General features: G+C 46.9%; 1 protein-coding gene across 1 annotated transcript in view; it reads right to left on the reverse strand.

Moving 5' to 3' along the window:
* Nucleotides 1–425: 425 nt before the first annotated feature.
* Nucleotides 426–27,629, reverse strand: part of LOC148509537 (uncharacterized) — a 45,705-nt gene continuing 18,501 nt past the window's right edge. Inside the window, exons 3-10 of the mRNA XM_088442991.1 lie at nucleotides 9,373–9,565; nucleotides 7,437–8,978; nucleotides 6,396–6,495; nucleotides 5,940–6,193; nucleotides 5,157–5,654; nucleotides 4,864–4,945; nucleotides 4,646–4,764; nucleotides 426–3,817 (exon numbers count right to left, since the gene is read on the reverse strand). Coding sequence (XP_088299117.1) covers nucleotides 1,508–3,817; nucleotides 4,646–4,764; nucleotides 4,864–4,945; nucleotides 5,157–5,654; nucleotides 5,940–6,193; nucleotides 6,396–6,495; nucleotides 7,437–8,978; nucleotides 9,373–9,565 — 5,098 coding nt within the window. The 3' untranslated portion in view covers nucleotides 426–1,507. The remainder of the gene's footprint in view (nucleotides 3,818–4,645; nucleotides 4,765–4,863; nucleotides 4,946–5,156; nucleotides 5,655–5,939; nucleotides 6,194–6,395; nucleotides 6,496–7,436; nucleotides 8,979–9,372; nucleotides 9,566–27,629) is intronic.

The raw sequence follows: 27,629 nt of genomic DNA on the forward strand, positions 1-27,629 counted from the left end.
GATAAAGATAGTTTGTAAAATGTGGTGTTTGATGCCGGAGTTGCGGAACATTACAGATGTCATTCCGAGTTCTGACTTTGCCGCAGTCAGCGAGACTGAGCTGTAAGAGAGTGATGCCGATCTCCGCTTAACTTTGTACTTTTAAATTATCTGATGTTGTCACATACACAAATCACGTACATTTCATATTCCTATAGACTGATTGAAGCATATGTACAGAAAACATGGGCAAAAAAAAAAAAAAAAAAAAAAACCAGTTGATGCATCTATAAATGTACACTGAAGTGCGAGACTACGACATTGTGTGTTGTTGGTTCCTGTTTATACCATCAATTTTACGCAAGCACAAATATTCTACTGCAAATGTTTGATGTACACGTCGGAATACCGACCAAAATAAACTGGGGGGGGGGGGGAGGCAAGTATTAACTATTTATGATCACCTTTTATTGAAATGTAATTTTTAGCATACACTGCACAGATATTTTAAAGAAAAAAAACAAAACAAAACAATGCATTCCAAGAGGTGGAAAGGTATTACAGCCACAGAACATGTGTGCCCATTATACAGTGTTCGTCTCAGTCTTCGTAACACGCAGCTGAACTGCGATGGGCGATTGCATGCATTTACTTCATTTCTCTCCAAAAGGCAGTAACAACGTCTAAGACATCCATGGTTGGGTCTGCAGTCTCTCAGACATCAACTCGACAATTAGTTTTCTGCAGGATACCACAATGCCTGAGGAACAATTATACAATGACACCAGTATGAACTCAGCCCCAAAAAAACTAAAAGAAAATAAATAAATATTTATAAACCAGGGGTGGGCAATAATTAGCCCTCCAGCTGCTGCAGAGCTACACATCCCAGAATGCTCTGCCAGTTTTGCTATTTGGCCATGTTTAAACTGTCGCAGGGCATGCTGGGATGTGTAGTTCTACAGCAGCTGGGGGGCTGCTTATTGCCCACTGCTGATCTAAACACAGGTATGCATATGAACATAGAACGGTGATCCTAAAACAAGTATTTACAGAACCGCAATACAGCAGGTTTGAAAAAAAAAGAAAAAGGTAAGTGTACCCCACGTAGAGCCGTTTCTTACTGCGTACTTACACACATCTCTGGTCCCAGGACATACCTAGCACGTTGATGATGAACAGAAGCTTAATTTGAACAGTTTCCAAACTTCTGAAAAGGAAAACACACCCTTCCTAAACAATAAGTATTTACAAACCAAAAGGATTATGCTTGAACACCAAGAATTTGATGCACAATCCAACATTTAAAATCAAATTTTGTAAGGTTACAATTGAAAAGTTGAAGTACATTTAAATGTTGAAAGCAGTTTCCTAACATATTACAACCTGTGGATTTATGGTTTTAAACACAAACAAGTAATTTTGCTGGAAGCAGAGGTAGTACTAGCAGGGACTGGAACCCTCCTAATATTTATACTCAATTGCGTTACTATGAATTTTACTGTTCGTCATAGCGGTGAGCGCGTGTTTAGTCAGAATCACATGTGGTTAGTACTGACAAGTCGTCCATGGAATAATCCGATACAGGTGGGGTCTTCTCTTGTATGGTCTTTGAATAATCCTTATCCACAAGAGATTTTCCATATGAAATATTCACAGGCTGCTTGGTTGCAGACAAATCCAATTGTGATGATGCGTAACCAGATGACATTAAGCTCTGACCAAAGGGTTTGTGCTTGGAAGCAGCAATAGCACTCATGGAGACATCGGGGACTTCACAAGCCATATCGGAGTCATCCAGATCTTCACAAGATTCCACTGGGATAACAGCCTTAATAGGTGTCTTCGTATGAGGCTGTGCGTGCTCTAGTTTTATGTTCTTTCTTGGATTTTCCACTTTCATTTGCACAGTAGCACTGATGGCAACTGGTTGATCTTCCATTTCTTGATCCTCAGAAGTTGTTAAATCTTCAGGATCGTCTTCTGTAGCTATTAGCTTGTAATAGGAGTCCAGTTCATGCTGCAGATCTTTAGTCGGACTTGTTTTAATAGTCACCTTGTTCTGCTCATGGGGCTGTTGACCTGCTGCATAATTATCTGCTTTAGTGGACTTCTGGGCTCCTGCAGATGATATTTTAATATACCCTATGTCTGGTGTGTGGCCAAACAAAGATGGCAGAGACAGAGGTGCCCTTTTAAATTTTTGGTTTAGTTTGGTAGTAGCACTGTAAATGGGATTTAGCTTCACAGCAGGCACTGAAGTTGGCTTCACACTTGGAGCAATAGTTACAACAGGCTTCTTTTCCAATGGTTTTGGGACAATGGTTTCCTTGTTGGTCTTTGTTTCTTGCAAAGGTATATATTCCAGTTTACCTGTCACTGGATTCATTGAAAGACAGGTGAATTGGGTAGTAATTTCTTTTGGTTTACTAGGTGCGTTGGTATCTGAAGGCTTTTGCACACTGGTGTTTATTCCTTTCTCTTCTTGTGAATGGGTGTACCCTGGCTTACTAGTCAATGGAGTAATGGAAGCTTTGATGTTCTTGCCTGTTTCAACTTGGGATGTACTTTTTGTTGAACTATTTGGAATGGTCACTGCTTTAGGCGGCTCCATTTTGCCAGGTGCTGTGTTAATTGGAGGCTGACATGTTTTGACAGGTGCCACATGGCTAGCACTTTGAGTAGAAGACTTCGTCACCTGCACGTGCTGGTCCTTTACAGTACCTGTTTTTTTTGTTAGATCACTGGGATTACTAGTAACTTTATGTGAAGGGTTGGAGGAAGAGGCAGCATTAGTTGGGCTGGAATTAACACTACTTTTCTTAGAGCTAGAATCCACCAGTTTTGTGGGCGCTGCAGTCGCTCTTCCTTTTTTAGCCGCAGTATTATGATCAACACTAACTGTCTTTTTATTGAAAAACATATCATATTGCTCTTTTTTTCTTTTCTCCAATAACTCATTATTGGCCACTTTCTTAGTGATTTTGGTCTTTTCATGGTTTGGTTTCACACCACTAGAGGTCTCGGTCAGTTTGACTGTGGAAACCGGTTCTGGTTTCGATACGGACTCTTTTGTTTCTTTCAGACTCACCAATTGTCCTGCAGAAACTTTGGAATCCAAATCTTCCAAAAATACCTCTGCGGGCTTACCTTTCAATACAGGGATAGCTTTGGATGATGTGCTTGAAGATTTTATAGACAAGAATGTATTGAGAGGAGCCGGCTTGCTTATTGGAGCCACGGAGGGAGTTCTTTGATGGGTCGTAGGATCTGGCAGATCGGGTTGAACTTTAGTTTGTGTTGTGAAAGTTGAAGAAGTAGTAGTAGAGGAACTGGGGGTGCATGTGGAGACTGTTGACGTGATAGATTCAGTGGAGGAGGAAGAGGTTGAATTTCGAGGGCTTTCCTGTGTATTACTGGGCTTACACAATTTAATTTCAGTTCCCTTTGCCGTAACAGCATGACCCTTAACCTCATCGTCTTGATCTTTTTTAGCTGCAGCCTCAACTTTCGGTGTGCTGCTAACGGTATGGCTTTTAGACTCCGATGTCTTCCAGGCATGCTTCCCAACTGCAGTGGATTTAACTGCCCCCTTATCTGGAATAGTATTCCGTTTCTGGTCAGACTTGGCAGGTGAAAGAGAAGATTTGCGTTTGACATTTCTTTCTCTCTCCTCTTCCTGTTTTTTCACCTTCTTAGTTTTGCTCTGCTCATGTTGCTCATTAGCCTTGCGTTTTTGCTCTCTCTGTCTGCGAGCTGTCTCCTGAGCAGCTATTAAGCCCGCGTTCTTCTTCAAGAGACGCAGTTTTTCGTAATTGATGTTCACAGCAAGGTATTTCTGGAGGATGCAAAAAAATAATAATAATAAAAAAAAAAAAATATATAATAAATTTTATTAAAATTTATAAACCAGGTAAGAAATTGCAAGTTTTATATTTATGAGAAAGGGGTTAGTCTTTACTAGGAAACTAGTACTCTCTTTATTTTAACAATGTCTGTGGTATATAGGCGTCTCGCTGCTTAAGACAAGTACATCTTAAAGCCTGCAGAAGTTCTTTTTAGCGGACTCATACAATGTAAGCCGTCTGCAGGTCTTTAAAAATGTGAAAAAAAGTCAGCACTGCATTTCCATAAAACGCACAATTTGAAAAGTTCAGGATTAATGTGGGAAGAGTTTAAGTAGTCAAGTCTCCTATAAAACTGTAAAGCTGGCCACACACTAGACCAACTTACATCCAACCAGCCAACTTGTTGATTGGTTGGAATGAAAATCTGGTAAGGAATGATGATCAGCAATTTGCTCCTAAATGCCATAAAACAGATGAAAATGGTCGTCAGACAAGTTTGTTAAATGTTTGATCTAAACTATTTGTTCAAACAGGTTTTTGTCCATTTTCTGGCATTTGGGAGCAAATTGCTGATTGTCATTTGCTTTCATACCTTACCAGATTTTCATTCCAACCAATCAACTAGTTGGCTGATTGGACAGATAATCTTTAGATGTGTGGCCAGCTTATGAGGAGAGTTCATCACAGATAAGCCCTCTAGACAGACATTGACTACATCCGTACCCAGGACTGCTCATGAACCATAGCAAAAGACTTACCACTGCCCTAAACCTCAAATAAAGCATCTGGTTTAAAGACATCATTTTGGAAATACATACCTCGTACTTTTCATTGTGTGGATAAGCTTTGACATGCTCTACAGCAACCTTGTGATCTGGAAAGAGTTCTTTACATATTTCACAGTAGTATCCACAAGTTGGGTGCATGAACTCAGGACCTGCAACGTTTGACAGTAGAGCAGGCAAGTAAGAGAACATTCAAGATGTTGCCCCTCCTCCTCCTCCTTTCCAAGCAACTATATGGAGCAAAGTCTCACCTCTCAGAGTAACATTCAATTTTGTTTTAACACTATTTTCAGTTCTCTCTTTAACCCAAGGAGTTTTCTGCGCTTCCAATTTCTATTTGAATAGAAAGGGGAATGAACATTTCATGTTTATGAGCACACATCTACTCATACAGTATAGATGTAAAAATATAAATATATATTTAAAAAACTACTAGTTGTACACAAATGCCCAAAACACCCAATTTCTCAGTGATGAGTAACATTACAAGCACCCATAATCATTCGGTCATACAATAAACAGATACCGATTTTTAAGGTCATACCTCACTGTGTTGTTTATCATGCAAGTGCAGGAGGAACTCCGGCAAAGTCATGAAGAGGAGATTGCAGCTCTCGCACCAATGTCCACCAAAATCACAATATTCAAATATTTGAGTCGTATCAAAGGGTGCAGGCTCCTCGTGGTTAGGGGATGTCTTGGAAGGCGGGGCGCTGGACTTTGGGCTCTTTGACCTCGACTCGTCTTGCGACATTGAAATATCCTGTGTCTTGGATGAGCAAGACGAGCTGGGCTCTGATGGCACTTTCAAGTCAGAGTTTGATTTTGGTGGGCTGCTTTTACGCTTGGAATCGTCTGACTTCACAGTACTGCTGGATAAGTCTGATGAACTTGCAGATGAGTTGACATCCCCTAATTTAATGTCAGAACCAGGTTTTGTGCCAGTCTCGAGTTTGTCAATCTTTGGCACTGGGTCAGTGCTGCTCTTCAAGTTAGTCTTTGTCTTAGAGTCACTACTGGCTTTTGACTCACTGTCAAAGCCCTGGGTGAGAAAAAAAAACATGTTTAAGTAGAAAATGAACATGGAACACTCGGAGGAGGAAAAACGGGTAAGATGGATCTTAAGAAATGTATAAATGGCAGATATTTCATCGGAGAACACTAAATGGAGCTACTGGCCAAAGAGTGGCGCCATTTGTGCTACTGATTAAGCAATTCAATTTGGGCTCATGATATAGAACTACTTACTGCAATTTCACTACTAAAACTTAGACAATTCTCATATGAGACACGAAAAGGAATGAGATGACCTCTGTGAAACTCTCACCCTTGACGACACAGGAGAGCCAGGGCTCCATTCCCGTTTCTTAGACGTTTCTTTCCATTCAGCTAACTCAGTAGGGCTGACTCCTAGGATCCCTGCCAGCTTAATGAGCTTCTGCTTTTTCTCCTTTGTATCTTCAAGTTCTTGACACAGGGAGGTAATCTGCTTCTGGGCAGATGACAAAACTGTATTCAGTTCCTCTAGAAGGGGATCCTTATGGCCAGCCTTCTCCCTTTGTTTCTTCTGCAGCAGAAGACCTGTGAGAAACAAAGTCAGTCATCATGTGCAGTCTATGGGTGGGTGGGTGGGTGTGTTATGGTGATAAGAGATTTAGAAGTACACATTTGCCAAACTCCTATTGCATTCCCATCTCACAAAACATTATAATGGGCCGACGGTTGACCATAATCAGACACTACGTCATTGTCGTCAGTGTAAACTAGGTGTGGTAACACTCACCTTGATGGATACTTAGCTGCTCCACCTTTGTACTGAGTGTTTTCAAATTCTCGGTCTTGGCTTGATGCACTTTCTGAAGTTCATTCAGCTCCTCCATAACCTTCAATAAATGAAAGGGTCTTTTTTTTTCCCATGTCAAATGTGCATGTATCTTTACATATTACATACCTAGATATGGCCCAATGGCCAGTGTGAGGAACGACGCCAGACAGCTCCGAAGCTCGGTAAGGACGTAAATAGAATTGCTTAACTTCAGTCTTACTTAAAACTTTGCATGACAGTTGGGTTCGCAACCTTTTCAGTGAGTACCACCACAATAAATAAGAGACATCACTGGAATGCAGCACTAATCAGACATGATCTAGGTAGCTTAAAAACAATGTAAAAGCCAAAACAAAAATCATGATGATTAGAAACATGGAGACTGCTGATAGGGTTTAACAATTACTTCAATTACATGCAATATCCAACATAAGGCACCAATGATCGACAATGAACATCGTTACTTATATATGTAAGAGACCAGAGGGGGGAAGCCCGCCCCCACCCCATAAAAGCATGGGGAGAACACTGCAATTTAATGTTACGCTACTATACACCAGCTGGTATTGAGATGATCTGCGATTGCCATTTACTGCTGTCTCACTATTTATTCTTCTGTGCATTCCAGAGACAGCAGCTATTGCTCAGAAAGCATGTGCTTCACGATCTTTAATCACTCCAGGGTAGTGAAAAAAATAAAAATCAGATGCCCAATTGGTTTCTTAGTGTACCATGTAGCGGAAAAGGCTCTATGCAAACTGCAGATTGGAGGTACTGGAACAGCAAGTATAACTGACATGCTAGGCTTTATTATTTTAGCTTGCTGCCTATAATAGATCTCCTTTGTACACGGTCTAACAGCTGAGACAGGGATTTTGAAATTCTGTTTTTAGCTGAGCTACGGTGAATCATCAGGGTAAACAAACAATGCATCTCATCACTTGAGACATACAAGGTTAAAAAAATAAAGTGCCCTTTAATATTCAAGAAGAGACTTACTTTAATTTTCTCAGTTTCGCTTCTGCGGTCGGCTTCCTGTTTGGACATTCGTTCATCCTCAACAGCAGATGATGGTCTGACCTCACTTTTGACAGGCTCTTTAGTGGTTTCAATGATCAGTAAATTACTACGGGGGTTGTAGATTATGGGAGGAGCCACAGGGGCAGGCATGTGAACCTTATGGACCGGTGGATACATGGGCCAGTTGGATGGGGGATACGTCGGATAGGGAGAGTAGGGAATATAGTTTGGTGGCGGTATGGAATATGTCTGCACTATTGGTGTGGGACTGTAGGGCGGATAAAGGGGAACTTGGGGAGCGGGAGAGATTGGCTCCGGCACATAGCTAATTGTGGGTGGCTGCATGGGTATTTCTACATTGTGTGAGGGAATGGCCTGCTCTTTGGGAACTGGCTTCTGTATTAGTGGAGGCGTTTTCGCTTTGGTGGCAGGTTTTGAGGGCTGGGGTATTGGTGGAGTCTGCTCTTTAACCGGCTGAACTGGCTTTGCGGCTTTCTCTATCTTTGCTGTTGGTTTAGTGAGGTCTTTTTCCTTCTTTTCTGTTGTAACAGGGGGCTGAGCAGTCTTGAGTTTGGGGACAACAGGACTGGTTTTGGCCACACCCTGTGGTTGCTGTGCTGGAGCCTGTGGTATCTTCTGTATCCATTTCTTTCCATGAAGTCGTTCATGAGTTCTGTCAGCGAGTTGTCCGATTTCTGCTAAGCCAATGTCCAACCCGATAGTCTTCAGCAGATCATGGATCTTTTCAAACTCTTGTTTATTGGGAGCCTCGGCAGGTGCAGCTACAGAGGATGTTTGGCTAGATGACACTTTCTCGGAATCAGTTTTCTTATTATCCTCATCCCCATACAAGAATCTTTCCTCATCTTCAATTTCCGAGGTACTTCTTTGATTCTTATCCGGAGTGCTGCTAGAAATATTTTCTTTTGCCACGGGAGGAGATAATTTGCACTCAATATCCTTTGCATGTTCGTGTGGTAACAAAAAACGGTCGAGATTATCAACATCTGGTGTTTTAACTTCTTCCTTACGTACCAAAAAGGGTCTGGTGGGATTGAAAGGAACTCGAGTTTCACAGGCACTCTTGTTAAACATATCCAGGAAGTCTCCCATAGAGCCATTCTGGCTTCTCTTAGGGACATTTGCTGTAGGCAATTTGTTCTCAGAATTGTCATGTTGAGGTGTCTTGACAACATTGTCTGCATTGGCTAGTGTGCCACCCTGTTTTGCTGTGGTCAAGGTTCTGCCCATTGGTGTTGCTGGAGATGGGTTACTCCCAGTTACAAGTGGAGAGTTGGTTTTCATTCCAGCTAAAGGAGGGTTGGAAATGCTACTCATCTTGTGTGCTGGAAGGATAGGACTGGGCTTCTGGTTTACTGGTGTCTTATGACTGGTTGTGATTTGTGGCAAGTTAGTCTTGCTGGGGCCAATAGCAGCAATTTTAGAGCCTACTTCACTGGTTCTCACTGGAGCTGGGGAGGACTTCAAATCTGTTAGATCTTTGTTACTTGAATTATCAACCTGTTTTTAGAAGGAAATAAAAACAAAATTAAACTGTGAATAGAACCATGAATGTCCATGTGCAATACACCAATGCTGGCCGACAAAGGACTCCATTGCTGGTGTCAAGGATTTCTCAGGACATTTCTAATAATACTTTTACAGCAGAGATGAAGTTATTTTCCAACACCCTAAAACAAAAAATGATTCCACACATTTGTAGTTTAATCAAGTTCCAGTGACACATAGGAGGAAGCACTTACTAGTGAGAGGCTGCTGATCCTAGAATTTGCACTATCAGTTCAGGAAAAAAAATCCATTTGTTGTGGGAAGTTGCACACAGATAAACAGATTCTTAACAACATGAGTATTGGGGTCCAGTTATAGAGGAAGATGCATGGGACTGAGGACATACCCGAGGGGACTGGTCATTGCGCGTGGCCTCTGGTTCAGTACGTTTCTTTAAAATTGACTTTTTTGGCATGGGTAGTGGTTCACCTGGTCTTCTATCCTGGAGGCTTGGATAGTTATAGGGGAACCCAGAGATTGGACGTGAGTCACTAGAACTCTTGTAGATACTGGACGTCGCCTCATGGCCAGATGCAGATCTGAAACAATAAAGAATAGGACTAAGAACTCCAACAACTACATGGCAACAATACCAGGCAACCTGACTTGTCGAAGATTGAGCTGATCATCTTCCCTCCTATCCAGGTCCCCTCTGCTCCCTCGATTTCACCATCCATCAACAACCTCACCATCTCATCTATTCAGCATGTCTGCTGTCATTGTTTCCTTAAATAAAACACATTCAGTCCCTATCCCAGTCTTGTTGCTTCAACCTTTGCAATATCTCCAGGATCAGACCCGCTCACCCTAGAGTAGTGGTGGACAAACGGCTCCCCAGCTGTTAATAAACTACACATCCCAGCATGCCCTGCCAGTTTTGCTATTTGGCCATGTTCTAACTGTTGCAAGGCATAACTGGGATGTGTAGTTCAACAACAGCTGGAGGGCAGCTTATTGCCAACCCCTGCCCTAGAGGAAGCAAAGACCCTCATCCACTCACTGGTCATCTCTAGACTAGACTACTGTAACCTCCTCTTATCTGGTCTCCTTGGAACCCATCTCTTTCCACTCCAATCTGTCCTCAATACTTCGGCTCAGCTCACCCTCCTCACCAAACATAATGCTTCTGCCTCCCCCCTTCAATTGGTCCCCTTTCCTTTCAGAACCCAATTTAAACATTTCACACTAACCTATAAAGTCCTAACCCAATTCACCCCCCCTACATTTCCAACCTCATCTCCCTTCACACTCCTGGGCACCCACTTTACAAACCTTTACTTCCTAGGAGACCAATTATATAGTGTCTATACACTTTCAACTTACACTGTCCAAACACTTTCAACATCTCCTCTTAAGTATATCCATCCAATAACTTCATTTATATGTTAAACGATTTTAAGAACCACCCTCAAACTTGATGGACTACCTGTGAAAACTACAACTCCCAGAGCACCATCTGATATTATGACCACATCCGGTCTCGACCTTCCATTTCCGGTGGTCACGTCTAGCTAAAGAACTATGCACACTGGAGACCGAAGAGGGAAAGAAAGGAAAAAAAAAAAAAAAAGGAAAGAAACTACAATTCCCAGAAACTTTCAATATCATGACCACTTCCGGTTTCGGGCTTCTACTTCCCGTCCGCCAGCCGGCACCGGAAGTGCCTCCATTTTGTATTCTACTATCTACACTATAAAATGAGCCATTAATAGCTCTACCTCCATGCCTTGATAAAGAGTTTATTAACTCGAAACGCGTTGGATCGGAGGACCTACTACCTGATGGGACTTTTTTTAGACACACTACTGGAGTAAAGGTATGACCATTTAACTTTTTTTATATAAATCCCGGGACTTTTTTTTATACATTTCTCGTTACTTGGTCTGCCTCTCCCTAAGTGTTGCCCACCCCTTCAGTCTAATTTTAACTTTTAATTAATTATTTTAGTGGGTTTTCTTTTATCTTTGTGTGAATAAAACATTGCTCTTTTATTAATATTGGAGTATATTCCGGAAATCATCATTTTTAAAGATACCGCTACATGCTTTCTACCACCACGATAACACGTGAGTATCGGTACGAATTATTATGAATGACCTATAACGATACCTTTACAAGCTTTGCCACCTGCATATTAGTGTAAGTGAGGTACGCCACCTCTGCGAAATACACTAGATATCAACTATACTTCACAAGTCAGAGATACTACTGATCTGTAGGAGCTTTAATTCTCGTCCTAATAAAAAAGATACCTTTATGGGAAAATCACCTCCCTTTACTCAGTGAGAGGGGGTACGGTTGAATTTATCGCACATAGATGCATAAATTATGTTGAGAAAGACTTTCATTCTATGTTTTTCTTCAGTTTTTACATCATCTTCATTTATTTGTTTGCATAAACCCTTGGTGAATCCAACCCACATTGAGGACGTGCCAAACAGTATACAGAATCCTTGTCTATATTGAAAAGAGAAGTATAAGTATATATCTAATACATACATTCACTCCAAGGTGACTACAATTTTAGTGCCGTGACTCTCACCATATCTATTTTTTCGCCCACTTTACTCAGACTGCCATCTCTTGTCCCAACAGAGTACCTCCTCCCACTTCCAAGATTTTGCCCGTTCTGCTCCCCATCACTGGAACTCCCTCCCTATACCAAATACACTCTCCACTTCAATTCAAAGCTTTAACAGAGCTCCCCAGACACTTCAATAATAAGCCTTCTAGCTCTCACCCCTTCATGCGTCTCACCTTTGTATCCTATCTAGGCTGTAAGCTCTCACAAGCAGGGCCCTTTTCCCTCTGGTGCTCCTCTTCTACCCACATTGGCTCTAAAGCTTTAGGCATCACTACCATTGTGGGTACTGTGAGTGCATATGTAACAATGTATATGCAGCTTGTATCCCATGCCCTGCATTGTTTTGCATTGGAATTTTTGGCTCTTTTGTTTCTTGCGCTTGGTTAGTACTGTTGAGGCATACGTACTGCGGAACCCTTGTGACACCATATAAATTACACAATTTACTAATGTAATATAATACAAATAGAGGTGTGTGTGTGTGTATGTAAGTAAGAGACAGCACTGAATACAAAATAAAAATTAATCATATGTAACCAAGGTGCAAGATCCATAAAACAATCATACTTCACCCATCTGATATACAGATAGGAAGGATCAGCAATCGAAGAAAGTAGTTGAAAAGTAGGGATGTGCAGGCTCGGATTAGTTCGGATTTAACAGCCAAATTCTGATTCTTCCCGCCAAAAATCGGGTCTCAGAAAGAGGCAAAACAATCTTTCATGGACTTTTGTCCAGGAATGTTGAGGTTTGTCCATGAAAGATGACGTTTGCCTCTTCTGAGACCCGATTTTTGGCTAGAAAAATAAGAATTGACGGAAAAATGCGAACTAATCCAAGCCTGCACATCCCTATTAAAAAGTAGTTACATTTATTTCAAATTGTCCAGCATTGATAAAAGCCCAATGTATGTTTCAATCATATAGATGCTCCTGATGAAAAGCTACATGACTGAAACATATAATACACTCAATCTGTGCAATCCAGAAAGAAACGAAGGACCGGTACTCACTGTTGTGATGAAAATAAGAGAAATCTTTTAATCCAGCATACAGATGTATAATGCCAGGGGCGTGGCCTAGGTATATACCCTCATAATTAGTTCTTTAGGGGTCATCTATTACTCACTAGTGCTCCCCCCTTCCATATCCCGCGAGAACTCAAAACTACATTGGAACTTAATTACCCTTTCGGTGGCATCGCCGTCAGATGAAATATCTGTGAGTTATGCCGGCCATACACAATGCGATATGCACCGTACCGGGGTATACAACATATCGGGCGGTCCCCACACCCGGTGCAATCAGGTGGCCGACCACCCGATATGCCTGCACCCCCCTCCCCCACTCGCATAGCGCTGCATGGGATCGCACATCGCATCCCCAGATCGACTGAACCTAAGATCTGGGGGCGTGATGCATGACCCCACGGGTGCGGACACTATTCGATATCATGCCCATACACTGTGCGATATAGCAGCCAAATCGTACCAATCCGTCGGATCGGCCGTTTTATCGCACCGTATATGGGCCGCTGTACTCTCACTAGAAACCATCAGTTATTTCAGGCTAACTACCCCAAGCTGTTGGCACAACTCAAGACATATTGACAGCTGGAGTGGCAGTTATATTTCATGGACTGGCTGGGTCAATGCTGTTAAGATTAATTTATTGCCTCAACTGTTGTACTTCTTTCAGGCCCTACCAGTAAGAGTCCCTCCATATGGCTTTAAGAACTTACATCATATCACTTCACAATGCATATGGACGAAATAACGCGAGTGAGACTTGAAATATTACAGAAACACGCATCAAATTTCAAAGGCTACTACATAGTAGCCAGACATGCTCAAGGTGTCTTATGGAACCAGACTAAAGCTGCCCACACACAAAGCGATATTTTACCCGATTGGGCCGATTCCGACACCATGGAACGACAGATCGTGTAAAATATGGCCAAATATTGAGTAAATTGTGAGTCCCCAGTCATGACCACGATGCGATGCGCATCCCTGCTGGTCGCACATCGCATCGTCAGATCTGCCGTGCAGTAGGACAGATCTGACAATCTAGGACACGATGCACTGTAAAAAGTCTGGATGCAGGAGAGATCGTATGAAGATTGGACACCAAATCGTGTGCAGAGCTGCCGGGGAGAGTTTCAAGGGCAATCGTACACAACGGCTGATCGTGAGCACATCGCTATGTCTGTGGGCACCATAAATCAGAAAGTATCAATTGAAGCTTGAATGCTCAGAGTAGATTTGTTTCCTCTCTGCCGTGCCTCACTCGACTTGTAAGACCTAGATCCTCTTTGCATCATCCAGTTATATTGCACACCTTAGCTACAGATGTGGCCACATAAATCTTTCTTGTGCGTTAAACAGCCCTTCTAGTCGTGCCATGCAGTGAATCTGTAGCACCGTGCGTCTTTACATGAGAATAGGACACACAAGCAGCTTCTGCTGATTAAAATGATATGCAGCATATCTATATTCTGTGTGTGACTGCGGAAGTTATCTGCATGCGAAGCGCTACGCTACAGTGTCACAGCCGCTGATACTGTAACTTAGCATCTTGCATGTAGATACAGCCGCAATCGCACACACAATATAAGCATGCCAATATCATTTTAATCAGCAAAAGCGGTTTGTGCGTCCGACGCATTTGAAGGTAGAAAGTCGCACTAGAAGACGCTCAGCGCTACAGTCACAGCACGGCCTGACTAGAAGGGCTGTTCAACATGCAAGGAAGATGTATGTGGACACATCTGTAGGATTAAATACACCTTTTAACCCTAAATACTTTCTTTTGTCACAAAACATCCCTGATGCCATTAGTCATCAACATAAACTGATAAGCCGCACGGCCCAGCAGCAGCTTCGAAAAAAGAAAGATTCCAACTGCAAGAGAGCATAGCCAAAGCGTGGCACATAGAGTCTATGGAATAGATGACTAGCATTCTCTATGGTTCCTCCAACAGTTTTACCAAAACATGGGAACCATGGATTTCACACTTTCACGTCCCTCCAGCATTTATCTGACCCCTGGTCATATAGATCAGAGAGGAGAAAAAAAGGACTCCGTATGTGGGGCACACTCCTATAGAATTAACATGCTATAAAAAAGACCTTTTATTGATATTAAAAAAAAAAAAAAAAAAAGAGGAAAAAAGAAAAAAAATGGCCAAACACACCGATCAGGTTTGAACACCACAAACAAAAACAATACTCCAATCATAGGAAATACACTACAATGTTACTGCAATTTGTGTTGTATATTTTTTGTCAATACCTATGGAAAAAATATATCATGTTCATATCTTTGAAAAACCACAAGGCAGGGCTTTTGGTATTAAAATATACAATTTGGATGTAAATTGGCAATCACAATTGTTTTCTGTGTATATTGAAATATATATAACAATTGGTGATCACAGTTGTTTCTATAAATATATATATATCATTTAGCAATGCAGGTATTCAGGATTGACTCTGGGAAGATTCCTGCTATGCAATCATCTCAATTTGTGTTGTGTATGTAGTCCAAAACTATGGAGTAAGTATATATATATCATGTTCATATCTTTCAAAAACCACAAAACAGAACTTTAAGCATTGAAATATATATTTTGAATGTGACCGGCAATCACAATTGTTTCCTGTGTGTATTGAAATATATTCAACAATTGGTAATCAGTTGTTTCATACATACACACATACATATATATATATATATACATACACACACACACACACACGTATATAGCATTTAGCCATGCAGGCATTCAGGATTGCCTCTGAGCAGATTTCTGCTGCTATGCATCCATTCTCAATAGAGGAATAAACAGTGAATCTTCTTAAGTGTGGTAACAGCAATAAGACAAATGCATATTAAAGTGTAATAAGCACTCTAACAGTGCAAAAAAGGGCGAAATAATAAATAATAATTCATATGAAAGTGAAAAAAATACACAATTAAAATTGCTATACGCCACGGATAACCACAGTAATATATTAATATTGGTAGTAGAGGCGTCCCTCGATTCTACCTATGACACGGATAACCACAGTAATATATTAATATTGGTAGTAGAGGCGTCCCTCGATTCTACCCATGAGACTAAGTATAACAAAATTATGATAGATATAGATGAAAGTTGTGTACTTATACACCTGGGATCTGCTGTTTCCTGTCTTATAAATATACAGAGGCTAGGAAATGAGAGTCCCCACTACTGGCACAATGAAGATAAGGAGCTTCCGCTTTTAAAGCCAATTCACACCATTGTCCCTGTTGCCTAACAGCAGCGCAGGGAGTACCGGCGGCTGGCAGTAATGAGAGAGCAGTAGGGAGTAGAAGGAAGTACCTGATAGTCTCCATTCATATGTGGTAACCGTGGTGCGGGGGGTCCAGAGTGCGCACTGAGGAACCCCCAGCAGGCTGGCCGGCACGTGTTTCGCCGAGGCTTTGTCAAGGTCATATAGCACGGTAGAACGGCTCTCCTTTTATTTCTATAAATTCTCCTATTTTCTTCTTTATAACTCCTAAAATCAGATGAGACCATTTAGTGGAATGGGTAGCAGTCGGGAAGCCGAAGGACGTAAGCCCGACCGCCAGCTTCCCGACTGTCTAATCCCGGCAGGGGTCTAATGACAGGTGTCGAAATCCTGACGCCTTTCATTAGCCCTACGCCCGGCATACCGATCAAAGGTAAGCCGGGCGCGGATAGCCACGGGGGAAGGGGAGGGGGGATCTTAGGTTTAGGGCTCCCGGGAGGGTCTTAGGGTTAGGCACCCCCCCTCCCCCCCGGGAGGTTAGGGTGAGGCTAGGGGGGGTTAGGCACCCCCAGGAGGAGGTTAGGGTTAGGCAACCCTGAGGGTTAGGGGGTAGAATAGGGTTAGCAAATACTTACCTTGGACGATCAAGATTTTCGCCTCTGCCGGGCAGCCGCTGTCGGGAATTTGAACCGCCGGCCGAATCATACTGATTCCCAGTGGAATAACTACTCTCAATGTAAAAACTTACATTATACTCTATTATTCATAATTCACGATTGTCATGTCTTTTGATTATTGTGGACCTCTGTGCAGGCCGTATACATGTTGTCTCTCATCCACCAAATAAAAAAAGGATGTTTAATGCCTGCCCGACAGCATCCACTTCTGCTTTAACCTAGGCTTCTATCATCAAGCTCCCCCAGGTGGTGATAGCCTAGATTAAGGCAGAAAGACGCCATTGGGCGGACATTATACATCTTTATGCTGGATTAAACGTTTCCTTTGAGTGCCGGTCCTTCATTTCTTTCTGTATTTCACAGATTGGGCAAGTGTATTATATTATTTTTAATAGACATTTTATGGAGAGAGAGAAAAACGCTTGTCTTCAGAGGAGTTGGCTGCTGGTACCAGGAAGCAGCAGTGCAAACAGCAGAGACTCTGTTACAGACAGAGATGTGTCCGGAGCCCCTGCTCGGAGCAGACCCCGGGGCTGTCTCAATACCAGGTCCCCCATGTGTCGCGCTATTACTGGTCTCGGATCAGCCTGGAGGAGGAGGGTAAGAGCTGCGCTCAGCAATTGGTTAGTCAGCGCTGATCTGCTCAATAACCTATCAGCATGGCACTCCTTAAAAGGGCACAATGCTTTTTCCCCATCACAAATCTGGCAGTGTGCGGTGCCCTGCTAAAACACCCTAGTGCAGAGTTTACCAAACTCTGCCATTATAGTCCAGATATTAAAGGATATCCACGCTTGAGTCCAGTTGGCTAAAGCAAATTGACCGAGGTACTATGCCACCTGTGCTCAAGCATGGAAATTGTAAAACCTGGACTGTAATGGCGGAGATTGGGAACCTCTGCCATAGCATGAACACGAAGTATGCTGGAGAAAATATGAGATATGGTAAGAACTTACCCTTGTTATCTCTATTTCTACGACGTCCATAGGGTATCCACAGGATACCTTGGGGTATAGGTGTGACGTCAGTCGCTGGGCACCATAGAGTTAAGCTTTTCAGCCTCCCAGGATGCACTAGGGTCCCCCTCCTATACCCCGCCCCCGAGCCAAGGCACCCCAGTTAGTTATCAAGCCATAGGCCGGAGGAGGAGAAGGAAGAGAGAGAAAAAAAGATCTGGACACATACAAGAATCACATTCTCACCAGAGGGAGACGGAAAACCGGTGACCAGAGCAAAGCCCATCTGCAGCACAGGTGCGACAGGGTGGGAGTCCTGTGGAACCCTATGGACTTCGTAGAAATAGAGATAACAAGGGTAAGTTCTTACCATATCTCATATTTTCTACTTCAGGGTCCATAGGGTATCCACAGGATACCTTGGGGATGTCCCAAAGCAGTATCCTTTAAGGGTGGGGACGCTCCTGTGCAGAAAGGAGAATCCGCCACCCGAAGGAAGCATCCTGAGAGGCGAAGGTGTCAAACCTGTAATACCTCACGAAGGTATGGACAGAGGACCACGTAGCAGACTTGCAGATCTGAACTGCCGAGGCACCACGTCGAGCTGCCCACGAAGGACCCACAGACCTAGTGGAATGAGCCTTCAGAGAAGGAGGAACCGGTAGGCCTTCATGAAGATAAGCTTCAGAAATAGCCATACGGATCCAGGCTGCCAAAGTTTGCTTTGAAGCAGGCCAACCCTTTTTATGGAAGCCATAGAGGACAAACAAAGCGTCCGACTTCCTAAACGAAGAAGTGCGGTCAACATAAGTCCTTAAGGCCCGCACAACATCCAAAGAGGCCTCATCCACGGAAAGACCCGGTGAGTTAAAGGCCGGAACAACGATTTCCTCGTTAACATGAAACTGGGAAACAACTTTGGGAAGAAACTCAGGCCGAGTGCGGAGCACTGCCCTGTTCCCATGAAAAACCAAGAAAGGGGGTCTACAAGAAAGAGCCCCTAACTCAAACACGTCTGGCCGAAGCAATGGCCAGAAGGAAAACAGTCTTAGCTGTTAGCCATTTAAGATCCACTGAGCCCAGTGGTTCAAACGGCGGTCCTTGGAAAGCCCTCAGGACCACAGCCAAATCCCAAGGCGCCACAGGTGGAACAAAGAGCGGCTGAATGCGGAGAACACCTTGCATAAAGGTGCGCACATCCGGGATTGTAGCAATCCTACGGTGAAACCAGACAGATAGGGCCGAAACCTGTACCTTCAAAGAAGCAAGGCGAAGCCCATGATCTAGTCCCGCTTGCAGGAAGGCGAGAATCCGAGACAGACGAAACTCCCGCGGTGCATAACCTCTCGGTCGACACCACTGGAAGAACGTATGCCACACGCGATGGTATATCCTTGCGGAAGACGGTTTCCGAGCTCGCAACATGGTACGCACCACAGAGCTGGAAAACCGCCGGGACCTCAGCATGGCCGTCTCAACAGCCACGCCGTCAAAGACAGCCGAGTCAGGTCCGGGTGAAGACAAGGACCCTGAGACAGAAGGTCCGGTCATAGCGGCAACCGCAGAGGACTGTCGGCGGACTGACCCTGAAGGTCTGAGAACCAGTGCCGTCTGGGCCACGCGGGAGCTATCAACAGGAGCGTCCCTCCTTCCTGTTTGAATTTCCGGATTACCCGTGGAAGAAGGGAGACCGGAGGGAACAGGTATGCGAACCGGAACGTCCACCGGACGGGCAGAGCATCCACCAGAGACGCCCCTTCGTCTCTTGTGCGAGACCCGTACACCGGCAACTTGTTGTTGTGCCGGGACGCTATAAGGTCGATCTCTGGAAGACCCCACCTGTCCACCAGCAGTTGAAAAACGTCCGGGTGCAGGGACCATTCCCCCGGATGAACGTCCTGGCGACTTAGAAAGTCCGCCTCCCAATTTAGCACTCCCGGGATGAAGACCGCTGATATGGCCGGAAGATTGCGCTCCGCCCAAACCAGGATCCGAGAGACCTCTACGAGAGCCGCCCGACTGCGAGTTCCTCCTTGCCTGTTTATGTAGGCCACGGTGGTAGCGTTGTCCGACTGGACCTGCACCGGGTGACCCTGGAGAACCCGATGTGCCTGCTGGAGAGCATTGAAGACCGCACGGAGTTCCAAGATATTGATTGGAAGCTCCGCTTCTGTCGGCGTCCACCTGCCCTGGAACAAGTGTGGACCCGAAACTGCTCCCCAGCCCCGAAGACTGGCGTCCGTTGTCAACAGGACCCAATTTGGAACCCAGAACGGATGTCCCTTGTTGAGGTGGGTCGTCTGTAACCACCACGCAAGGGACAGGCGAACCTCCGGAGTGATCACAATCGTCTGGGACTTCAGAGACTGAGGCAGCCCGTTCCACTTGGACAGGATCAGGTGCTGCAGAGGTCTGGAGTGAAACTGGGCGTATTCCACCATGTCGAACACCGACACCATGGAGCCCAGTAACCTCATCGCTGAGTGTAGGGACACCCGGCGGCTGTGCAGACAACTGCGCACCCTTGACTGTAAAGCAGAGATCTTGTCCTCCGTCACGAAGATCCTTTGCTGTCCCGAGTCCAATAAGGCTCCAAGATGCAGAATCCTCCGAGACGGGATTAGAGTGGACTTCTGCCAGTTGATTAGCCAGCCGTGCCGTTGCAGCAGTGCAATGGTCAGGTCCAAGTGGCGTAACAGGAGCTCTGGAGATCCTGCCACCAATAACAGGTCGTCCAAGTACGGCGACATGCGGACTCCCTGCAGCCGCAGAGAAGCCGCCATGACCGCCATCACCTTGGTGAAAACACGTGGTGCTGTCGCCAGGCCAAAAGGTAACGCCCGAAACTGGAAGTGGTCGCTGCGGATTGCAAACCTGAGGAACGGTTGATGGCGCAAAAGAATAGGGACATGCAGGTAAGCGTCCTGTATGTCCAATGACACCATGTAGTCCCCAGGTTACAGCGCCAGAATGATGGACCGTAGGGTCTCCATCTGAAACTTCGGAACCCGCAAAGACTTCAGTGCTTTGAGGTTGGGAATTGGACGATACGACCCATTGGGTTTCTGTACCAAAAATAGATTTGAATAGAAACCCTGGCCCCTCTGGGAGAATGGAACAGGCACTATAACTCCAGCCTGGAGCATAGTGTGCAATACCTTCCGCAGCTCCGTAGCCTTGTTCCGGTCTGATGGTAGACCCGTGGTGAAGAATCGAGCCGGGGGTCTGTGCCGGAAGGAGAGGGCGTATCCGTGGGAAACCACCTCCAGAACCCAAGTGTCTGTCGTAGTGGCTGACCAACACTGGGCGAACTGCAGCAGGCGGCCTCCCACCCTGGGATTCCCCCAAAGGGAGGCCCAGACCGTCAGGCCGCAGGCTTGTCATCTGGCTTGGGGGCCGGACGTCTGGTACTCCATGCCTGCTTCCGGGGCTTGGCCGATTTCTTAGGGCCAGCCTGTCGAGGAAACGACTGTGGTTTGGGCCTGCCCTGGGCCCTAGATGACCGAAAGGACGATGGTCCAGAACCAGAAGGAGCAGCGGCAGACGGGAGTCAAGCCGATTTAGCTGCCGCCAGCGTGGCCACAATCTTATCCAGATCCGGACCGAAGAGAACTTCTCCGGTAAACGGCAACGCCTCCAGACCCTTTTTGGAATCTGCGTCCGCCTTCCAGGATCGCAGCCGCCTCGTTGATATAAGTGGCCGAATCACGGAGATTACCAATCAACTCCGCCTGTTCGGCCGGACAGTCGGAATCAAAAGAAGCCTCTAATGAATCCGCCCAGCGCTCCATCGCTCTGGCAACCCAGCAAATGGCCATAGCCGGCCGCGCTGCCCCCCCCGCAAGGGAATAAGCGGACTTCAGGCAGATCTCCACCTTGCGGTCCGTAGCATCCTTAAGGGAGGACATAGATGGCATCGGCAATGTGGCACTACGGACAAGACGGGTCACGTGAGAATCCACCTGTGGAGGGGATTCCCACTTTGCAAAATAATTATCCGCGAACGGATAAGCCACCGCCAGGCGTCTCTGCGGCTGGTATCTCTTGCCAGGCTGTTTCCACGCCTCCTCTAAATGGTCCACCAACTGACCCGAAAGAGGAAAGACTGTGGCATCGCCCTTCACATCTTTGAAAAAGGCATACTTAGATTTAGCCGCTGGGGGAACTTCGTCCTCAATCACCAAGGCTGTGCGGACCGCCCGAATAAATCCAGGAATATATACTTTGGACTTAGCATCAGCGTCCTTAGTATGGAGAGGTTCCTGATCGTAAGGATCCAGAATCTCCCCATCATCAGACGTCCCCTCGTCATCCTCATAAGGAGCCGACAGACGCCACCGGCCGTTTATGCGGCCGCATCACAGACTCCCCTTGCAACACATCCAACAAGTGCTGTACCGAACTCGTCAGGGAGTTAACCCACGCTGGCTCCTGAGAAACCGGGAACGGGGAAATAGGGAGACTGTGGGGTACCACAGACTCCTGGGATAAACCCATCGTTGTAAACGCGGGCTGCGGAGCTAACTGGCCCACTAAGGCTGTAAGCGCCTGAGCGAAACAAGCCCAGGGTGGCTCCTGTACCGGTGCTGTAACCGTAAGAGGCCGCGCCATGGACAAACACTGCCGGCAAAGGCCCTCCGCGCTACCCTCCCCCTCCGCTAACGGTACTTTACACGTAGTACACTGTAGCCGGAGGGGAAAATCACTTTCGGACATGATGGTACCAGGTATGTGACCTCTCTCACCAATTATAACTTAAATAGGCGAGAGACCACCCTGCAGCACCGCACCGCAAGGGCTTAGCAGAAAGAACAGGGACAGTAATAAAGCTGACAGTTTAGAGAAAAGTTACAGGCAGCAGCGCTAGCACAGTCACATACAATGCAAAGAAAATCAATTCCTGCACTAACAGCGCTGATCACTCAACTACGCAGACACAGGGCCTGGTAGGACACAGCGCTGCATACACAGACCTGACCACAGCGGAGGAGAGGTATGCGGGGGGACCCAGACCACGATGCTTCCGTCCAGCGCTTCCAGCAGCGTTCACCATGCGTTCTGGAGAAGATGGCCGCCGAGGAGCAGAGAGGAGGCTGGGCTGGGGGAGGAGCGCTGCCACAGGACCAGTCGGCAGCGTGCAGAGAGGGCTGTGTGCAGCGGGGGAGGCGCCGGCTGTGAGACAGGGAAGGCGCGCTCCCCTGGCATGCATTTAACCCCTGGGACGGCGCAGCGCTACCGCTCTGCTGCGGTCCGCTGTCCCAGGGGGTAGTGGAAAGCGCAGGTTGGTCGCCTGGCTCCACGCTGCAGCCAGTCCCCAGGGAGCCCCCTGCCTGGGGACTTAGGACCATGTGACCAGCGGGGACCCACCGCGGGACCCCGCTGCTTACCTTTGTCCCCCTTGGATCCGGCCATGGTCCGGAACATCTGGGGTCACAGCTAGCGGTGACCCCAGATGCTCACCAGCATCCCCGGATCGGTACCGGCGGGGGTATAGGGAAGACAGCATGGACGTCAGGACTGATTGTCCATGCTGTACAACCAGATGTGCAGCCACAGCTGCACTGAAGAAAGCTTCAGGGGCTCTTCTAGCCCCCACTCCGACAGGTGCACCCGACTCCGGCCGGGCACCAAACGAAACTGAGGTGCCTTGGCTCGGGGGCGGGGTATAGGAGGGGGACCCTAGTGCATCCTGGGAGGCTGAAAAGCTTAACTCTATGGTGCCCAGCGACTGACGTCACACCTATACCCCAAGGTATCCTGTGGATACCCTATGGACCCTGAAGTAGAAAAACAAGATATATGGTAAGAACTTACCTTTGTTATCTCTGTTTCTACGAAGTCCACAGGGTTGACCTTGGGATATAGCTGGATCTGGATCCACGGGCACCACGCAGTTAAAGCTTTTGCTGCTCCTAGGATGCACTTGGGTCCATCCTCCTCTATACCTCACCCCCGAGCCACAGGCACCTCAGTTGGTAAGCAGCCAAGGCCGGAGGAGGAGACTAAACAGAGAGAAGGAAGACTGGAACACACAAGAAACAATACTCACAGAAATGGGAGACAGAAAACCAGTGACCAGCCACACAGCCGATATGAAGCCAGGTGCGTCAGGGCGTGTGCCCTGTGGACCCTATGGACTTCGTAGAAACAGAGATAACGGTAAGTTCTTACCATCTCTCTTGTTTTCTACTTCAGGGTCCATAGGGTTGACCTTGGGGATGTCCCAAAGCAGTTCAACTAAGGGCAGGGACGCTCCTGTGCAGAAAGGAGAACCCGGCGCCCGAAGGATGCATCCTGAGAGGCAAAGGTGTCAAACGCATAGAACCTCAAAAACGTCTGAATGGAAGCCCAGGTGGCCGCCTTACATAGCTGAACAGCAGAGGCGCCACGTCTAGCAGCCCAAAAAGGACCCACAGACCGAGTGGAATGAGCCTTAACAGAGGCTGGAACAGGTAAACCCTCCTGTGCATAAGCCTCACAAATAACAGAACAAAGTCAACGGGCTAACGTTTGTTTGTTGGCAGGCCAACCCCTCCTTTGAAAACCAATGAGGACAAAGAATCAGACTTCCTAACGGAAGCAGTCCGGTCCACATAAATTCTGAGAGCACGGACCACATCCAAGGAAGCCTCACCAGCTGAAAGATCAGGTGACTGAAAAGCTGGCACAACAAGTTCCCGATTGATGTGGAACTTCAAAACCACTTTAGGCAATAACTCAGAACGAGTGCGAAGCACAGCCCTGTCCTGGTGAAAAATCAGAAAAAGGGGGATGACAGGAAAGCGCCCCAAATTCTGACAATCTCCTGGCAGAAGCAATTGCCAGGAGAAAAACAGTCTTAAATGTTAACCACTTGAGTTCCACCGACTCAAGAGGCTCAAAAAAGGAGGACCCTGCAGGACCCGAAGAACCACCGCCAAGTCCCAAGGAGCCACAGGAGGCACGAAGGGAGGCTGGATTCGGAGAACACCTTGAAAAAAAAGTGTGAACATCTGGCAGTGTAGCGATCCTTTGTTGGGACCACACAGACAGCGCGGACACATGAACCTTCAGGGAGGCAAGACGTAAACCTAGGTCCAAACCTGATTGCAGAAATTCCAAGATCCTAGAAACTCAGAACACCTGAGGAACATAGTTTCTGGACTCACACCACATAAAGTGCGCCACACCCTGTGGTAAATCCATGTGGAAGCAGGCTTGCGTGCCCTGAGCATGGTACTAATAACCAAACCAGAGAAGCCCCGAGACCTTAAGACTGCTGTCTCAAGAGCCACACCGTCAAAGACAGCCAACCCAGATCCGGGTAAAGGCAGGGCCCTTGAGACAATAGGTCCTGACACTGAGGAAGAAGGTACGGAGCGTCTATAGAGAGGCTCTTCAGATCGGAGTACCAAGGACGTCTGGGTCACGCTGGAGCCACCAGCACGAACGTGCCGCCGTTCTGCTTGAATTTCCGCAGGACCCGAGGCAGCAGGGATATCGGAGGAAAGAGGTACGCCAGTTGAAACGACCATTTCACCGACAGCACTTCCACCAGACTTGCGCCTGCCTCTCTTGTCCTTGACCCGTACAGGGGCAACTTGTGATTGTGACGAGAGGCCATCAAGTCCAGCTCCGGCAGCCCCCATCTTTCCACGAGTAGCTGAAACACCTCTGGGTGAAAAGACCATTCGCCGGGATGTACATCGTCACGGCTGAGGAAGTCCGCCTCCCAATTGAGGACTCCTGGGATGAAGACCGCCGAGATTGCTGGAATGTGGCACTCCGCCCAAGCAAGGATGCGAGACACCTCCGACATCGCAGCCCGGCTGCGAGTTCCTCCCTGGTGGTTGATGTACGCCACCATGGTGGCGTTGTCAGATTGAACTTGAACCGGACGACTGCAGGGCCCTGTACACAGCCCGCAGTTCCAGGATGCAGTCCAACGTCCCTGAAGTGACAACGAGCCTGTCACTGCACCCCAACCCCGGAGACTGGCATCTGTTGTGAGCAGGACCCAGTCCGGGATAAAAAAGGGGCGCCCATCGACCAGATGAGTTGTCTGAAGCCACCAAGCCAAAGACTGCCGAACCTCCGTGGACAACAACAGCATCTGAGACCGGATCCGGAGAGGTAACCCGTTCCATTCCGATAGAATCAGTCCCTGCAAGGGCCTGGAATGGAACTGGGCAAATTCCACCATGTCGAATGCCGACACCATGGACCCCAGAATTCTCATTGCCGAATGGACAGACAGGCGGCAACTGCTCAGGCAACTGTGTATCCGCAGCTGTAGGGAGGAGACCTTTTCCGGAGTCAGGAAGATCCTTTGCTGACGAGAATCTAGCAGGGCTCCCAAATGAACCATCCGCTGTAATGGAATCAGGGAGGACTTTCTCCAATCAACCACCCATGCGCTTGCAGACAAGCAATTGTCAGGAGAGCTCGCCAGCAAAAGGAGGTCGTCTAAATAGGGCAGCAGCCGTACATTCTGGCTCCGAAGATGTGCGGCCATGATCGCCATCACTTTGGTGAATACCCTTGGTGCCGTGGAGAGGCCAAAGGGTAGCGCCCGAAACTGGTGATGTTGTAGGATAGCGAAACTCAGATACCGCTGGTGCAAAGGTGCCATCGGAACATGGAGGTAGGCGTCCTGGATATCCAGGGAGACCATGTAATCCCCGGGTTCCATCGCCAGAATGATGGAACGTAACGTTTTCATCCTGAATTTGGGAACTCTGAGGAACTTGTTCAAAGACTTCAATTTGAGGATAGGGCGATGAGAACCATTTGGTTTCTGCACCAGAAACAGAGTAGAGTAGTACCCCGTCCCTCGTTGTGACTGAGGAATGGGAACAATGACCCCTGCTTTCAGCAAGGACTCTATAGCTGCCTGAATCTGCAAAGCTTTGGTTTTGTCCTGAGAAGGACTCGTGCAGAAAAACTGGTGGGGCGGTCTGTGCCGAAAAGACAGAACGTACCCGTGGGAGACCACTTCTCAATCCCAGGCATCCGTGGTGGTATTGTGCCAGCACTGGGCAAATTGAAGAAGTCGGCCTCCTACTCTGGGGTCCCCCAGAGGGAGGCCCGTCACATCAGGCAGAAGGTTTATCTTCCTGCTGGGAAGAAGGGCTCCTAGCACTCCGGGCCTGCTTCTTCGGCTTAGTGGCGGCCTTGGTCGCCGACTGCCTCGGGAAGGACTGACCTTTTGCCTTACCCTGAACCCGAAAGGACCGAAAGGCAGAGCAGGTGCTGAAGCCGAAGGGAGGAAGGCTGACTTGGATTTAGCCAGAGTATCCACTATTTTGTCCAAGTCTGGACCAAACAGCAACTTCCCATTAAAAGGTAAGACCTCCAGGTCCTTTTTAGAGTCTGCGTCAGCTCTCCAGGACCGCAGCCACAAGGACCGACGAGCAGACACAGCTGCAGCCGAAACCGCAGAGGTTAGCAGGCTGGCATCTAACGATGCTTCCCCAATATAGGAAGCCACATCCCTCATCTGTCCTATTAACGCTCTCTGGATATCCGGAGCATCGTCTGGAAAAGTATCCTTTAATGCTTGGCCCAGCTCTTAACGGCTTTAGCCACACAAGAGATGGCCATGGACGGACGGGCCACTGCCCCAGAGAGAGAGTAGATAGACTTTAAACAAGTCTCCACTTTCCTGTCCGTGGGATCCTTCAGAAAGGAGACAGACGGTAATGGCAATGTAGCGCTTTTAATTAAGCGGGTGACATGGGAATCCACCGCAGGTGGGGTTTCCCATTTCCTGCAGTGAGCCTCAGGAAAAGGATAGTTGGATGCCAATAATTTCTGTGGTTGAAATCTCTTAGTGGGCGACTGCCAGGCCCCCGCCATATGATCCGTCAATTGGTCAGACAGGGGAAAAACATTTGAAGTTACCTTAGCCTTTTTAAAATTAGGATATTTCGACCTAGGAGCCGGTGCATCATCCTCTGTGTGAAGGATGGCCCGCACCGCCCTAACCAATGGCGGCACATTAATGGAGGACTTAGTCTCCACCTCCTGGGCCATGGCATCCGAGTCAGTGTCCTCATGTACTTCTCAGTCATCTGAAGACACGTCCGTGAACTGCGCAGCCAGTGACGCCGTAAGGGGGAGCTTGGA

Source organism: Taudactylus pleione, unplaced genomic scaffold, assembly GCF_031769625.1.
Source record: "Taudactylus pleione unplaced genomic scaffold, aTauple2 ptg000320l, whole genome shotgun sequence".
Lineage (NCBI taxonomy): Eukaryota > Metazoa > Chordata > Amphibia > Anura > Myobatrachidae > Taudactylus > Taudactylus pleione.